We start from the raw sequence: 17123 nt of genomic DNA, 5'->3' as shown, positions 1-17123 counted from the left end.
AGCTTTTTCTACAACAAAATTTTTTTCATAAACATCGTCTGCATTTCTTCCAATCTATCCTTACTAGGTCTAACAAAAACATGGTTATCATCCTCTGCCATATCCTCCCCTGCTGCATTCTTTTAATGGGGTTTTCCAGCTAATTAAACTTATCCCCTATGAGCAGGATAAGGGATAAGTGTTTGATTGTGGGGGATTCGACCACTGGGATTTTTCACTGAGCACTCTTGACCCCACCTTCCGAGATATGTTAATCTCTGCAGTGATGGCTGACTCAGCCAAACCCTGGCCACAGCGGTATCCTGCATCAGCTGGGGATTGGCTAAGTGGATCATCCCTGCTGAAACTAGTATGTCTTTAAAAGGGAGGGCCAGAGTACATAACAGGGACAGATGGGTAACCCAGTGGTCGGGCCCATGTGAGCCAACATTATTCCCTATCCTATGAAAAGGGGATAAGATTTATAATCAGTATAACCCTTTAGGCAGTCTTCAGTTTACTATCGCCTTTCACCCTGGCAACAAACATGATGCAGGTGTCACCCTTACTAGATAACTGCTCCTGTTTTCCTCTACTCACTCTACCTTTTCATGAAGTATACTCTGCCTGCATTCATTTTCTATGAAATTTCTAAATGGCCATCATCTACTGACCAAAAAACTTGCCCTCACCATTATTGACCACTTCACTACCTGACTCCTACACTTTTTTCAACTGATATCCTAACAATAGTCTGGGGTGACTTCAACATCCCCATCGACACATGCCATTTAGCTGCCTCTAAACAATTCCCTACCTAATCACTCAAATTTACCTTTCTCTATTTCTGATCACAATTTACCTAAATTATTTTCTTTTTGGTCTTTTTTAAATGCCCCTAGTTCAGAAAATAGTACCTCTGTAAGAACCTTAAATGTCTTGAGATTTTTGCAGGAATTTCTATTTTCTGTGCCAACCACCAAAAGGGAGGTACAGGATGTGTTATATAATTCTGTGTCCTAGCTTTGGCCTAGTGATTTTATGTGGTCATAAAACTCCACTGTGACTTCTATTAGTGCTATAGTTTACAGTAGGGGCAACATTAGCTTATATATTTTACACTTGAAACTGAAGCACTTTGTTACTTTTTTGCAGATGCCAACAGCCTGTTCCTTTCACTTACCATTTCATCAAGTGATCCTAATAACAGAATTTTAATTATAAATAAGGTAAGATGTTAGATCAGCACAGTTTGTAAGTGACACAAATGCTAAATGGATAGACACTTATAAAGCTTCTGTAATTTGTTCTAGATAAATGATTTTCTGAAGAAACAATTCCCCAACAAGAATGTGACAGCTGTCTGGAAACAGAGCAAAATAATGACATAGTAGGTATTTAAATCACTGGACACTGTTTTCAGTCAAACTGGCAAAAAAAAAAAAAAAAACTTTAATACAATTTTATACCAAAGTATTACAAAACAGATGGACCTTTTATGTGAAGTCAGCAAAAAAAGAAGATAGTTCTGAAATGTATAGCATACCCTGTGTCATGTTATGGCAGTGTTTGTATGTTACAGTAATTATTTGCCAACATGTCTCTTTACATGGCTTTAAAAATAAACTGTTTTTTAAATTAAATAAACTTACTGTGACATTCTTAAGATAATGATGAAAAAAAAAGAAATTCTGAACCTAAATATTTCATTTTACCCTATTGTAAATTATGTATTTTTGCTTGTTTATTGTTTACTTGGTATGTACAGTACATTGGTAGCAAAAAATGTTACCTGTGCAGAAGGTGTCAGGTTCTATTAAAAAAAAAAAAAAAGAGTATCAAGTCATAAGCTTTGAATTAAAACATCATGGATTTTACAACTACAAACTGAAGACCTCACAAAAGCAAACTGCAATCTTCACTTGAACAAACCATGAGTTTAATATAACAAAATATGGATTCAAAATGCCTTACTATGTGTTCATGAGAACAAACCTAACCATTGTGTTGAGCAAAATATTGGCTCATATGACCAAATCGTAGACTCATAAGAAGAAACCATGAGCTCCATTTCAAACCACGCACATCCATGTGATTTATACAACATTCACAAACATGTGCTTATGATGTACATTGTGGGGGAATTTATCATTGCTTTTACCCTGGTTTTGTGGTGTACATTTGTCTCACAGTTTGTTTCAGATGCTGTTTTGAGACTTTTCATTGCGACTTTTGCTTTAGAAGGTTTTTATAAAGGAACATACCAAGTCATGATTTCAGTTGAAATCATGCAGTGGTCAGGAATTCATGAAATGTGACTTTTCAGTTTGTCGCATTTTTTGTCGCAACTGTGCTCAGTTAGGTGCAAATCTACACCAGCTCTGACTTGGCTTACAAAACTTACTGTTGACAGCATTATTAAAAATTCAGCACAGGAATCACCATACAAAGTAAGAAATGTGATCAGCACCATATTTATCACATGCCCTGCACCGTGTAGTACATTTGGTGCAGGTACACAGTTTCCTCCACATGAATTAATGGGGTAAAAAGACTTTAACCTACACTACTCTTGATGAATAGGCCCCAATTTGTTTTGTAAATTACACAAAAGTTTAATAAAAAGCTTGATAATAGCTATATTGCCTATAGTCAGAGCATTTTATCAAAACTGGTAAGTAAGTTGAAGCTGAGACTCATTGGGACTCTATGGCTGACAAGGTGAAGGGGGTAGTGGAAAAAGAAGGTGGTGTGGTATTGTGAGCAGTGCATATTTGCAGTTGTAAGAGCTTGTCTTGAATGTGGTTAAGAAACATTTTCACCTCCATGACAAAGACTGATTTACAACCAACTTTTAACCTTGTTATACCTTACCATGGTAAAAGAATGTAGAAAAGATTAAACTGAAACTCATGAACCTTTTCTATATTACTGGAGATGAGTGAGCAGAGGCCAGTGAACCCGATCTTATTCAGAACTTTGGAGTGAAAGCTGCTTGCCAAGCATTAGATCTTTGCCAGACTCGTGTGGGTCAAGCAAGTCGGTGCTCTTATTAGCAGAAGAGATGATGTGTTTTCTTATGCAGATATATGGGTGTAGGTGTATGCTCAGCAGCACTACTTGATATTCGAAGAAGCACTTACAGTTTAGTTGCTTATTTCTTCATCTTTATTAGATATGTAGATTTTCTTATTGTTTAAAATGGAATAAAATACATCAGTAGATATGGATATGCACTGCCAGAGATCGTACATACCCAGAGAATTTCAGAGGTCTGATGCGAAGTTTTGGGGTACGGTCCCTTACTCATGAGTAAGGGGGCTTACGCCAAAACGTTGCGCCAGACCTCTGGATTTTTCTTGGTGTGATATCTAACAAAGAAATGTGCAACTAAACTGTAAGTGCTTCTTTCAATAGTATAAGTGTACTATTAGGAGTAAGGTGGAGACTCTGTCTATGGGTTGCAATTCTGTGCACACATTCAGACTATTGTGAATGGACACATGGTATTTTGTCACCCGATTAAGTGGATGAATTAACGGTTTAATTAACATTATATGTTTAATAGTTCAGACATTTATGACATTTATGCACGCGGCGTTACCACACATGTTTATGTTTTATTTTTACTTTTTTTTTTAAATGGTAAAGAGGGATGATGTAAACTTTTATTAGAGCAGGGATAAATGCATATTTATTACTTTTTTATTTTCTTTAATCTGTTAAGTACCTGTATGTCCTGAGTCCACTCCCGTTCTATAACGTGGGGCCACGGCATTGCCCCTCGTCACAGCAGCAGAATCAAGCGGCAGAATCATCGATCAGTGGTTTCTTATGAGAAACCACTGATCAATGTAAAAGATCAGTGTGTGCAGTGTTATAGCTCCCTATGGGAGCTACAACACAGCAAAAATAAAGTGAAAAAAAGTGAATAAAGATCATTTAACCCCTTCCCTAATAAAAGTTTGAATCACCCCCCTTTTCCCATTTAAAAAAAACGGTGTAAATAAAAATAAACATATGTGGTATCGCCACTTGCGGAAATGTCCGAATTATAAAAATATATCGTTAATTAAACCGCACGGTCAATGGCGTACGCCGATCAATAAGTCCTATCAATGCAAATATGGTACCGCTATAAACTTCCAATCACGGCACAAAAAATGAGCCCTCATACTGCCCCTTATGCGTAAAAATAAAAAAGTTATAGGGGTCAGAAAATGACAATTTTAACCTCTTCAGAACACAGGGTGTATGGATACACCCTGCATTCCGAGTCCTTAAGGACCGAGGGCGTATCCATACGCCCGTGGGAAATCCGGTCCCCACCGCTAGCCGGTTGGGGACTGGAGCTGGATGCCTGCTGAAATCGTTCAGCAGGCATCGCGGCATATCGCCCAGGGGGTCATTATGTCCCCCCATGTCGGCGATGGCCGCAGATCGCTGGACAATTCAGCCATAGCCAGCAGGGGTGAGCCCCCCTCCCCGATAAAAATATGAGCCCCCCTCCCCAATAAAAATGAAAAACGTCTGGTACGCCACTGTTTCCAAAACGGAGCCTCCAGCTGTTGCAAAACAACTACTCCCAGTATTACCAGACAGCCACTGACTTTCCAGACATGCTGGGAGTTTTACAACAGCTGGAGGCATCCTGTTTGGGAATCACTGGCGTAGAATACCCTTATGTCTCACCTCTATGCAAATCCCTAATTCAGGCCTCAAATGTGCATGGCGTTCTCACTTTGGAGCCCTATCGTATTTCAAGGCAACAGTTTAGGGTCACATATGGGGTATCGCCGTACTCGGGAGATACAAATTTTGGGGGGTATTTTCTGCTTTTACCCTTTTTAAAAATGTAAAATTTTTGGGAAAACAAGCATTTTAGGTAAAATTTTTTTTAGTTTTTTGTTTTACATATGCAAAAACACCTGTGGGGTATAAAGGTTCACTTAACCCCTTGTTACATTCCCCGAGGTGTCTAGTTTCCAAAATATAATGCCATGTGTTTTCTGTCCTGGCACCATAGGGGCTTCCTAAATGCAGCATGCCCTCAGAGCAAAATTTGCTTCCAAAAAGCCAAATGTGACTACTCCTCTTCTGAGACCTGTAGTGCGCCAGCAGAGCACTTTTCACCCCATATGTTTTCTGAATAGGGAGAAATTGGGCTTCAAATTTTGGGGGGTATTTTCTGCTATTACCCTTTTTAAAAATGTTACATTTTTGGGAAAACAAGCATTTTAGGTAATTTTTTATTTTTTTTTTACATTTGCAAAAGTCATGAAACACCTCGGGGTATTAAGGCTCATTTTATCCCATGTTACATTCCCCGAGGGGTCTAGTTTCCAAAATGGTATGCCATGTGTTTTTTTTGTGCTGTTTTGACACCCTAGGGGCTTCCTAAAGGTGACATGCCCCCTAAAAACCATTTCAGAAAAATGTTCTCTCCAAAATCCCCTTGTCGCTCCTTCCCTTCTGAGCCCCCTACTGCGCCCGCCAAACACTTTACATAGACATATGAGGTATGTGCTTACTCGAGAGGATTTGGGCTACAAATAGAAGTAAAAATTTACTCCTTTTACCACTTGCAAAAATTCAAAAATTGGGTCTACAAGAACATGAGAGTGTAAAAAATTAAGATTTTGAATTTTCTCCTTCACTTTGCTGCTATTCCTGCAAAACACCTAAAGGGTTAAAACACTGACTGAATGTCATTTTGAATACTTTGGGGGGGGGGGTGCAGTTTTTATAATGGGTTCATTTATGGGGCATTTCTAATATGAAGACCCTTCAAATCCACTTCAAAACTGAACTGGTCCCTGAAAAATATTGAGTTTGAAAACTTTGTGAAAAATTGGAAAATTGCTGCTGAACTTTGTAGCCTTCTAATGTCTTCCAAAAGTAAAAACTCATCAATTTTATGATGCAAACATAAAGTAGACATATTGTATATGTGAATAAAAAAAAATATTTGTAATATACATTTTCCTTACAAGCAGAAAGCTTCAAAGTTAGAAAAATGCTAAATTTCAAATTTTTCATCAAATTTTGGGATTTTTCACCAAGAAAGGATGCAAGTTACCACAAAAATTTACTACTATGTTAAAGTAGAATATGTCACGAAAAAACAATCTCGGAATCAGAATGATAACTAATAGCATTCCAGAGTTATTAATGTTTAACCCCTTAAGGACGCAGGACGTAAATGTACGTCCTGGTGAGGTGGTACTTAACGCACCAGGACGTACATTTACGTCCTGTGCATAACCGCGGGCATCGGAGCGATGCCCGTGTCATGCGCGGCTGATCCCGGCTGCTGATCGCAGCCAGGGACCCGCCGGCAATGGCCGACGCCCGCGATCTCGCGGGCGTCCGCCATTAACCCCTCAGGTGCCGGGATCAATACAGATCCCGGCATCTGCGGCAGTTCGCGATTAAAATGAACGATCGGATCGCCCGCAGCGCTGCTGCGGGGATCCGATCATTCATAACGCCGCACGGAGGTCCCCTCACCTTCCTCCGTGCGGCTCCCGGCGTCTCCTGCTCTGGTCTGTGATCGAGCAGACCAGAGCAGGAGATGACCAATAATACTGATCTGTTCTATGTCCTATACATAGAACAGATCAGTATTAGCAATCATGGTATTGCTATGAATAGTCCCCTATGGGGACTATTCAAGTGTAAAAAAAAATGTAAAAAAATGTAAAAGTAAAAGTAAAAAAAAAGTGAAAAATCCCCTCCCCCAATAAAAAAGTAAAACGTCCGTTTTTTCCTATTTTACCCCCAAAAAGCGTAAAAAACATTTTTTATAGACATATTTGGTATCGCCGCGTGCGTAAATGTCCGAACTATTAAAATAAAATGTTAATGATCCCGTACGGTGAACGGCGTGAACGGAAAAAATTTTTAAAAGTCCAAAATTCCTACTTTTTTAATACATTTTATTTAAAAAAAAATTATAAAAAATGTATTAAAAATTTTTTATATGCAAATGTGGTATCAAAAAAAAGTACAGATCATGGCGCAAAAAATGAGCCCCCATACCGCCGCTTATACGGAAAAATAAAAAAGTTATAGGTCATCAAAATAAAGGGATTATAAACGTACTAATTTGGTTAAAAAGTTTGTGATTTTTTTTAAGCGCAACAATAATATAAAAGTATATAATAATGGGTATCATTTTAATCGTATTGACCCTCAGAATAAAGAACACACGTCATTTTTACCATAAATTGTACGGCGTGAAAACGAAACCTTCCAAAATTAGCAAAATTGCGTTTTTCGTTTTAATTTCCCCACAAAAATAGTGTTTTTTGGTTGCGCCATACATTTTATGATATAATGAGTGATGTCATTACAAAGGACAACTGGTCGCGCAAAAAACAAGCCCTCATATTAGTCTGTGGATGAAAATATAAAAGAGTTATGATTTTTAGAAGGCGAGGAGGAAAAAATGAAAACGTAAAAATTAAATTGTCTGAGTCCTTAAGGCCAAAATGGGCTGAGTCCTTAAGGGGTTAAAGTGACAGTGGTCAGATCTGCAAAAAACGCTCTGGTCCTTAAGGCCAAAATGGGCTTGGTCCTTAAGGGGTTAAACGTATAAATTTTCCTGCATGTAGTTATGATTTTTCCAGAAGTATGACAAAATCAAACCGACATAAGCAGGATATCATTTTAATCATATGGACCTACAGAATAAAGAGAAGGTGTCATTTGTTCCGAAAAATGTACTGTGTAGAAACGGAAGCCCCCAAAATTCACAAAATGGGTTGTTCTTTTCAATTTTGTCTCACAATTAATTTTTTTTCCATTTTGTCGTAGATTTTTGGGTAAAATGACTGAAGTCATTACAACATAGAATTGGTGGCACAAAAAATAAGCCATCATATGGATTTTTAGGTGCAAAATTGAAAGAGTTATGATTTTTTAAAGGTAGGGAGGAAAAAACAGAAAAACCCCAGGTCCTTAACCCCTCAAGGACCAGGCCATTTTACACCTTAAGGACCAGAGTGTTTTTTGAATTCTGACCACTGTCACTTTAAACATTAATAACTCTGGAATGCTTTTAGTTATCATTCTGATTCTGAGATTATTTTTTCGTGACATATTCTACTTTAACGTAGTGGTAAAATTTTATGGTAACTTGCATCCTTTCTTGGTGAAAAATCCCCAAATTTGATGAAAAAAATGAAAATTTTGCATTTTTCTAACTTTGAAGCTCTCTGCTTGTAAGGAAAATGGATATTCAAAATAAACATTTTTTTGGTTCATATATACAATATGTCTACTTTATGTTTGCATCATAAAATTTTTGAGTTTTTACTTTTGGAAGACACCAGAGGGCTTCAAAGTTCAGCAGCAATTTTGAAATTTTTCACAAAATTTTCAAACTCGCTATTTTTCAGGGACTAGTTCAGGTTTGAAGTGGATTTGAAGGGTCTTCATATTAGAAATACCCCATAAATGACACCATTATAAAAACTCCACCCCCTAAAGTATTCAAAATGACATTCAGTCAGTGTATTAACCCTTTAGGTGTTTCACAGGAATAGCAGCAAAGTGAAGGAGAAAATTCACAATCTTAATTTATTACACTCGCATGTTCTTGTAGACCCAATTTTTTTATTTTTGCAAGGGGTAAAAAGAGAAAATTTTTACTTGTATTTGAAACTCAATTTATCTCGAGTAAGGACATACCTCATATGTCTATGTTCATTGTTCAGCGGGCGCAGTAGAGGGCTCAGAAGGGAAGGAGCGACAAATGGTTTTTGGGGGGCATGTCACCTTTAGGAAGCCCCTATGGTGCCAGGACAGCAAAAAAACACATGGCATACCATTTTGGAAACTAAACCCCTCGGGGAACGTAACAAGGGGTAAAGTGAACCTTAATACCTCAAAGGTGATTCACGACTTTTGCATATGTAAAGAAAAAAAAAAATTTTACCTAAAATGCTTGGTTTCCCAAAAAATTTACATTTTTAAAAAGGATAATAGCAAAAAATACCCCCCAAAATTTGAAGCCCAATTTCTCCCGATTCAGAAAACACCCCATATGGGGTGAAAAGTGCTCTGCTGGCACACTACAGGTCTCAGAAGAGAAGGAGTCACATTTGGCTTTTTGAAAGCAAATTTTGCTCTGGGTGCATGCAGCATTTAGGAAGCCCCTATGGTGCCAGAACAGCAAAAAAAAACACATGGCATACCATTTTGGAAACTAGACCCCTCAGGGAACGTAACAAGGGGTAAAGTGAACCTTAATACCCTACAGGTGTTTCACATTTTTTTTTACCTAAAATGCTTGGTTTCCCCAAATTGTTACATTTTTAAAAAGGGTAATAGCAGAAAATACCCCCCAAAATTTGAAACACAATTTCTCCCGAGTACGGCGATACCCCATATGTGACCGTAAACTGTTGCCTTGAAAGACGACAGGGCTCCAAAGTGAGACCGCCATGCGCATTTGAGGCCTAAATTAGGGACTTGCATAGGGGTGGACATAGGGGTATTCTACGCCAGTGATTCCCAAACAGGGTGCCTCCAGCTGTTGCAAAACTCCCAGCATGCCTGGACAGTCAACGGCTATCTGGCAATACTGGGAGTAGTTGTTTTGCAACAGCTGGAGGCTCCGTTTTGGAAACAGTGGCGTACCAGACGTTTTTCATTTTTATTGGGGAGGGGGGCTGTGTAGGGGTATGTGTATATGTGGTGTTTTTTACTTTTTATTTTATTTTTTGTTAGTGTAGTGTTTTTAGGGTACAGTCGCATGGGCGGGGGTTCACAGTAGTTTCTCGCTGGCAGTTTGAGCTGTCGCAGAAAATTTGCCGCAGCTCAAACTTGCAGCCGGATACTTACTGTAAACCTCTGCCCATGTGAGTGTACCCTGTACGTTCACATTGGGGAGGGGGGAACATCCAGCTGTTGCAAAACTACAACTCCCAGCATGTAGGGTCTATAAGTGCATGCTAGGAGTTGTAGTTTTGCAACAGCTGGAGGCTCCGTTTTGGAAACAGTGGCGTACCAGACGTTTCTCATTTTTATTGGGGAGGGGGGGCTGTGTAGGGGTATGTGTAAATGTATCGTTTTTTACTTTTTATTTTATTTTTTGGTAGTGTAGTGTAGTGTAGGGTTTTTAGGGTACAGTCACACGGGCGGGGGTTCACAGTAGTTTCTCGCTGGCAGTTCGAGCTGCGACAGAAAATTTGCCGCAGCTCAAACTTGCAGCCGGATACTTACTGTAATCCTCCGCCCATGTGAGTGTACCCTGTACGTTCACATTGGGGGGGGGGGGGGGGGAACATCCAGCTGTTGCAAAACTACAACTCCCAGCATGTACGGTCTATAAGTGCATGCTGGGAGTTGTCGTTTTGCAACAGCTGGAGGCACACTGGTTGTGAAACACCGAGTTTGGTAACAAACTCAGTGTTTTGCAACCAGTGTGCCTTCAGCTGTTGCAAAAGCTACAACCCCCAGCATGTACGGACAGCGGAAGGGCATGCTGGGTCTTGTAGTTATGCAACAGCTGGAGGCATACTACTTTGGCTGGGGATGCTGGGGATTGTAGTTATGCAACAGCTGGAGACACACTGGTTTGCTACTTAACTCAGTGTGCCTTTAGCTGTTGCAAAACTACAATTCTCAGCAGTCACCGACAGCCAACGGGCATGCTGGGAGTTGTAGTTATGCAACCACCAGATGCACCACTACAACTCCCAGCATGCACTTTAGCTGATTGTGCAAGCTGGGAGTTGTAGTTATACAACAGCTGACGGTACACTTTTCCATAGAAATAATGTGCCTCCAGCTGTTGCAAAACCATAAGTCCCAGCATGCCCATAAGGGAATGCTGGGAGTTGTGGTGGTCTGCCTCCTCCTGTTGCATAACTACAGCTCCCAGCATGCCCTTTTTGCATGTTGGGAGCTGTTGCTAAGCAACAGCAGGAGGCTGTCACTCACCTCCTGCTGCTGCTGATCCACGCCGTGCAGGTGAGTCCCGCCGCCGCCTCCGTCGCTTCTGGGGCCCCAATCCCAACATTAACGCCAGGGATCGGGGTTCCCAGCACCAGGGGAGCACGTCCGGCACCCGCTTACGTCCTCCGGAAGAGGGGCGGAGCGGGAGTGACACCCGCAGCAGGCGCCCTGATTGGTCGGCCAGGAAACCGGCCAACGGATCAGGGCGATCGTGAGGTGGCACCAATGCCACCTCACCCCTGCTGTTTCTGGATGTTTGGGGCCGTCTCTGACGGCCCCGATCAGCCAGTAATTCCGGGTCACCGGGTCACTGGAGACCTGATTGACCCGGAATCGCCGCAGATCGCTGGACTGAATTGTCCAGCGATCTGCGGCCATCGCCGACATGGGGGGGCATAATGACCCCCCTGGGCGATATGCCGCGATGCCTGCTGAACGATTTCAGCAGGCATCGGGCACCGGCTTCCCTTCGGCTAGCGGCGGGGTTGCTGGGAATGGACAGGACGTACTCCTACTTCCTCAGTCCTTAAGGACTTGGAAACGGGGGCGTAGGAGTACGTCCATTGTCCTTAAGGGGTTAAGGGGTTAACACTTTTTTTAGTCCCCATAGGGGACTATAACATGCATTCTTTAGAATGCATACACTGATCAATGTTGCTTCATAGAATAGCATTTATCAGTGTTATCTGTTATCTATTGCTCAAGCCTGCCATGGCTGACTGGAGCTTTGGAGCACCGATTGGACAGCGAGGAGGAAGGTAAAAAAACTCCCACTGTCCTCTGAGCTGATCGGGACTGCCACTAAGCTAGACGGAAGCATAATTTACAGCATTTAGACACCTCAATCAACTTTGATCGTTTGAAAAGGGTTAATGCCGAATATATTGGCCCAATCGGTGATGACCGGCATTAGCCAGATATGACATGCACTCAGCTATTGAGCACACAGCATACACCGGGAGCCCACAGTGGACGTAAATATACATCCATTTGTGGGAAGGGGTTAAACCATATGTACTCAATTGCAATGGCAACTTGGAAAGCTGACAATGAGAGAGTGCACAGAGGAACTATTGATCCCAGAAAACCTTTACAGATCAAATAGTAAGCAATCTGAGCAAAGCATTGAGTAGTGGGCTGACCTCAGACAGTGACCTGTCACTTGCACTGCTGTGGCCAGTTGGTGCACTACAAATTCCAGAAGTGTCCCCGCACAATGAGCCCATAAAAGCTATCACATTACAATACCTAGCAAGTTGAGTAAAGCAGTGAGCTGATCTTTATTAATATAAATACTAAAAGCATTGATAGTGAAAGTTAAATAGGCATCTTAGGACAAGTTACATGTATTTTCTGAGTTCAATCAAACATATAGCATTTCTACCTGGTTTAACATAAACACATAGAAAGGTAGAAGACAGCACAGGATCACTCCACCGTGCCCATGGTCAACCGGAGGGCCACTCCAGTATAAGCATATATCCAAGCAACAGACCACATCACCAAAGGATGGAAGACTCCTTATGTTCATATAAAGAGCAGGTATTTATTGGTTTCCCACATGCATCGTTTTGGCTACCTATGTTTAACATAAATGTGCATTGAAAACATTGAGAATGAACGTGCAATAGGCATTTAAGTCCAAGTTGCCTGTATTTTCCCGGTTTAATCAAACAGATAGCATTTCTACCTCTGTGCTAAATCACCCTGAAAACATAAAAATAACCTTCAAATCTTTTTCATTAAAAAGAAACAATGTCTATTTAGGAATGGTTGGCAGAGAAAGAGGTAAAGAAAAGAGCATCTATGCCATGTCCTCATCCAGTAAGCATGTTGGTGGCAGTAGCAGCTCTGTTGGTACTACCCATTTGCTAAGGACCTGTACAGGTAGCAGCAGCAGCCCAATGCCTGATAGTAGTTATAGCAGCAGCAAGGAAAAATCACTGGCTCCTAGGGGTTGTGTAGTTTTGGACCATAATACAGCCTTTTAGACTGGTTGAATGGATCCAGGTCCTCACAGGAGTAGGAAAAGTCTGACAATATGACGTTGAACCAGGTGTCAGGCATTGAGCTAAATAAGGCATGGCCAGGATCCAAGTTTAGGACTTATGGTTCTACATCATAAGGCTGACTACAAGTATCACTAGTCCACCACTGCCTGCTGGCTATGACTAACACTAGTGTACCACCCCTGCTGTCTGCTGGCTACAACACCTATCACTAGTCCACCTCTGCCTGCTGTCCACTGGATACTACAACTACCACCAGTTTGCCACCCTTCTGGCAGCTACTGCCAACCAGGCCTACACATATACAACCCATGATCAGATGAGATAAGATAATTTTTTTTAGCTTTAAATACAAAAGCTATTCACCATTTGGAACACCAATCCTGTTGCAAAATATTTGGAACACTTTGAAAAAGCCAATGTGTTTTGCTATCCACAAAACCTGTTCGAAAACTTCAAAAAGGGAGAATGTTTGAGACTCAAATCCTGTTGAAAATCTGCAAACAGAAAGTAAGTCATGACCAGGGCCCAAAATTAGGAATTAAGGTTCCACGTAACCACATGGAGCGACATCACAAGGTCTGGATCCACATACCACTAGTCCACAAATGCTTTCTGTCCACTGGCTACAGCTACCACTAGTTCACCATTGCCTGCTGACACTGATATGCATATGGTGCACATAAAGGAAAGAGTTGAGTACTGAAAAGTCACACTCTAGGTATAAAGCCAGAATGGGGGGATTTTTTTTTAACCTTCTGACAAGGAGAATAAATTGGCTTTTTATAGGGATAAGCTACTCGGCCATCTTGTCATGGCTTTCCAGCACCAAACGCCTATCGAACTCTCTAATTCCTGCTAAGTCACCATTCTACTCCCTCTGTCAGCACTTCCCCTGCAAGAGGCATGCGCAGCAACAGCAGCAGCATCTTCATGTTGGATAATATAATGCAGAAGCTTTTACACCACCCCCTGAACATCAAGGTTCATGCATACTTAAGCTCTGCCCTTTAATTAACATACACCATGAGCCCAGAGCCCATGGACCTCTGGGTCACCAGATTAGACCATTGGGCAGAGCTTTCCAAGTTTGCCATGGGTGTTCTGCCTTGTCCACTTTCCAGTGTAGCATCAGAGAGAGAGAGTTCAGCGCTGCAGGCGGCATCACCCACAAAAACTCACATTTGTTATAATGAATCAGGCATGGCATCAGGGAGAAACTCCTGTGCCAGATGCCACTGATTAGACACTACTTCCACCACCCCTGCTGTCCTGTCTGATGGCTACTACAACTCTCACCAGTCCACCACTGCCTGCTGTATGCTATATACTACAAATCCCACCAGTCCACCACTGCCTGTTGTCTGCTGGCTGCTACAACTAGCACTAGTCCTCCACTGCCTGCTGTCTGCTGGCTACTTCAACTGTCACTGGTCCACCACTGCCTATTGTTCTGTCCGCTGGCTACTATAACTACAACCAGTCCACCATAGTCGGTTGTCAGATGGCTACAAATGCCACCAGTTCATCACCCTACACAATCCATGATCCCCAAAAAAGGGATAATTATTTTGGCTTTTGACAAATTTTTTGTAATTTTTGGAATGTTTAAAAAAGTCCCAGGTGACCCTGGCATCGTTATACAGGGCTTTAGAACTTTTAGGCAGTGTTATACACACATTTTTCATTGCATTGTTGATTTGTGGAAAACCTTTTCATCATGAACCCAATTTTTCAACTGAACTCTACTCTAGAGTTGAGGGAGCCGAGCCCCCGAACCCGGATTGGATCTAAACTTTGCAGGGTTTGCAATCCACAGAACTTTTGATCATTGCCAAGTTCTGCTTGGCTAAACCTGGTGATATAGGGTCTGGGCTGTGCCGGCCGCTAGACAGTTGCGGGCCAAGCTCGTGCTTTAACCCATGGCTGGACTGAGCGCTATGTGCTTAGCTCAGCAAGAAGTTAGGGTTATTGTAATTAAAAACAACATAGATCTGAAACTAGGAGAAAAGAAAAACATACAAAAAATGGGCTAGTACAATTAGAAAGCAGTGTGTTCCCAAACAGGGAGCCTCCAGCTGTTGTTAAACTACAACCCCCATTATTCCCAGACAGCCAAAGCCCTATAGCAATGCAGCAGGATTTTACAGTGACACAACTCTGCATATATACGTAAGTAACTCTTTGTAAAGCTGTTTACCCGCACTATGACCCAGTATATTGGGTTTAGTGCAGGTGAACATGGGGTCAGATTCCCTTTTATGACCGGCCCCATTTTTCACATCTGGCATGTGTCTTTTTAAGTGGTAATAACTTTGACATGCTTTTACTGAGTGAATCAATTCTGGCATTGTTTAATCGTGACATACTGTATTGCGTCTTTTATAAGTGGTACATTTTTGTAGAAACATGCATAATTTTTTGTGAAAACTCAAAAATATTGTGAAAATTTGGAAAATTATCTTTTTTATGACATTCACTGTGTAAATCTTATAAATGCTGTGATCACCGCGATCTTGGCATCTGCGATAAGTAGGACGTATGCGTACATCCTATAGTGAGAAGGGTTTAAAGAAGTTATCCAGGATTACAAATGTATATATCAAAATTAGAGATGAGCAAATTTTTGAAAAATCCGATTTGGCCGATTCTTCCAATTTTCGGAAAAAACTTGGTTCGATATTAATTTATTCGTGGCGAATCACTATTAAAAATGGCTATTTCTGGGCTACAGAGTCCTTCAATAGGAGTGTAGAACACTTTGCCTTGCCGTAACACGCATGTGGAGTGTGCTGGGCTAGTGAAATAATGATAAATGATAAAGATATTTTTTATTTAATTTTAAATTATTTTAATTTATTTAAATCCTTTTTTGAGGACCCATTCTGGTGAGCATCGAGCTGGCAGTGCACCACAAGGCAAGCTACCACCTGTTCTAGCCCCTGCCTTTCAGCACCCCTCCGCCCCCCCCCCCCAACTGTGAAACTGCAAATGTTTATTTTTTTTTTATTACTTTTTATTGAAATTTTCTGATAATACAATACAAAGGAGAAAAGGGAAACAATATACAACATGACAAACACATTGGAAGGGCGGGGTAAGGGGAAAGCAACCCACAATTACTTGCCCTGTCCGCCCCAATTCTCAAAAACATACCTACATTCACACCTAGTCCTATACCCTTCCTCTATCCAATCTTCTCTCCCTCTCCAGCTATATTTATAACGTGGTTATTTGATGTAAGGCACTCTATAATCGTCTATAACCTATATGGCACCTATATGGCACTATACCCCTCTTATCTCTTTTATTTTTTCTATCCAATTATCCCACATCCTGCATTTTGCGTCCGTTGGAATTGGGCTGTCTATTTTATCTAGTCTAAGTCTTTCCATTGTGCATACATGGGTTAAAGAATTTAAAATTTCTATTATACTGGGGACTTTAGTGGACTTTTTTGCTACTGCTGTATGGACCACAGATAGCACGTGGAAGCTTATAGCCCTGTCTTTAAATAGAAGTTTGTCCAAGCCGATATTCAGGAGAGCCGTCCCAGGGCCCCATTCTATTTGTTTTCCTAAGATATTATTTAGCAGTATTTTTATTGCTTCCCATAAGGGCTGTATCACTCGACAGCTCCACCAAATATGTAACAGTATGCCCTGATCCTGCATGCACCTCCAACACACAGCTTTACTATTCTCCATGTGGTACATTTTCGCCAGTCGGGTTGGTGTATAATACCAGCGATACATGAGTTTACAGGAACTCTCCAGATGTGATATACAGTGTGACAGACTAGATGGTAAGACGTATAATTTAATCCAGTTCTCATGAGGAATTTCTTTACCTAAATCCTTTTCCCATTTTGTTTGAAAGCTGGAAACTGGGTTGTATAGTTTATCCTGTGTTGCTTCATATGCTTTAGAAATGGCCCCCTTACCCCCCTTGGACCCAAAGAAATATTTTTCAAAATGTGATTTGATTCCCTGACTTTCTGCTTTATATGGCTCCAGCAGATGCCGGATTTGCAAATATTTAAAAAATTTGCATGGTATATTATATTTCTGAGAGATCTGATCAAAGGGTAGTAAGTGACCTTTGCTGCGTATATGCCCAATTTGCGTAATTCCTTTTTTTATCCAAAAGGAAAGGTCTGTATTTGGCAAT

General features: G+C 41.0%; 1 protein-coding gene across 1 annotated transcript in view; it reads left to right on the top strand.

Annotated features, from left to right (window-relative positions):
- LOC130361878 (receptor-type tyrosine-protein phosphatase beta-like) overlaps positions 1-1582 on the top strand; it is a 150638-nt gene extending 149056 nt beyond the window's left edge. The window contains exons 22-23 of the mRNA XM_056565503.1: positions 1135-1208; positions 1293-1582. Coding sequence (XP_056421478.1) covers positions 1135-1208; positions 1293-1370 — 152 coding nt within the window. The 3' untranslated portion in view covers positions 1371-1582. The remainder of the gene's footprint in view (positions 1-1134; positions 1209-1292) is intronic.
- Positions 1583-17123: the final 15541 nt, after the last annotated feature.

This window comes from Hyla sarda, chromosome 3, assembly GCF_029499605.1.
Source record: "Hyla sarda isolate aHylSar1 chromosome 3, aHylSar1.hap1, whole genome shotgun sequence".
Taxonomy (NCBI): Eukaryota; Metazoa; Chordata; class Amphibia; order Anura; family Hylidae; genus Hyla; species Hyla sarda.
The sequence above is the reverse complement of the archived record's forward strand: the minus strand, read 5'-3'. Positions and strand labels throughout refer to the sequence as shown.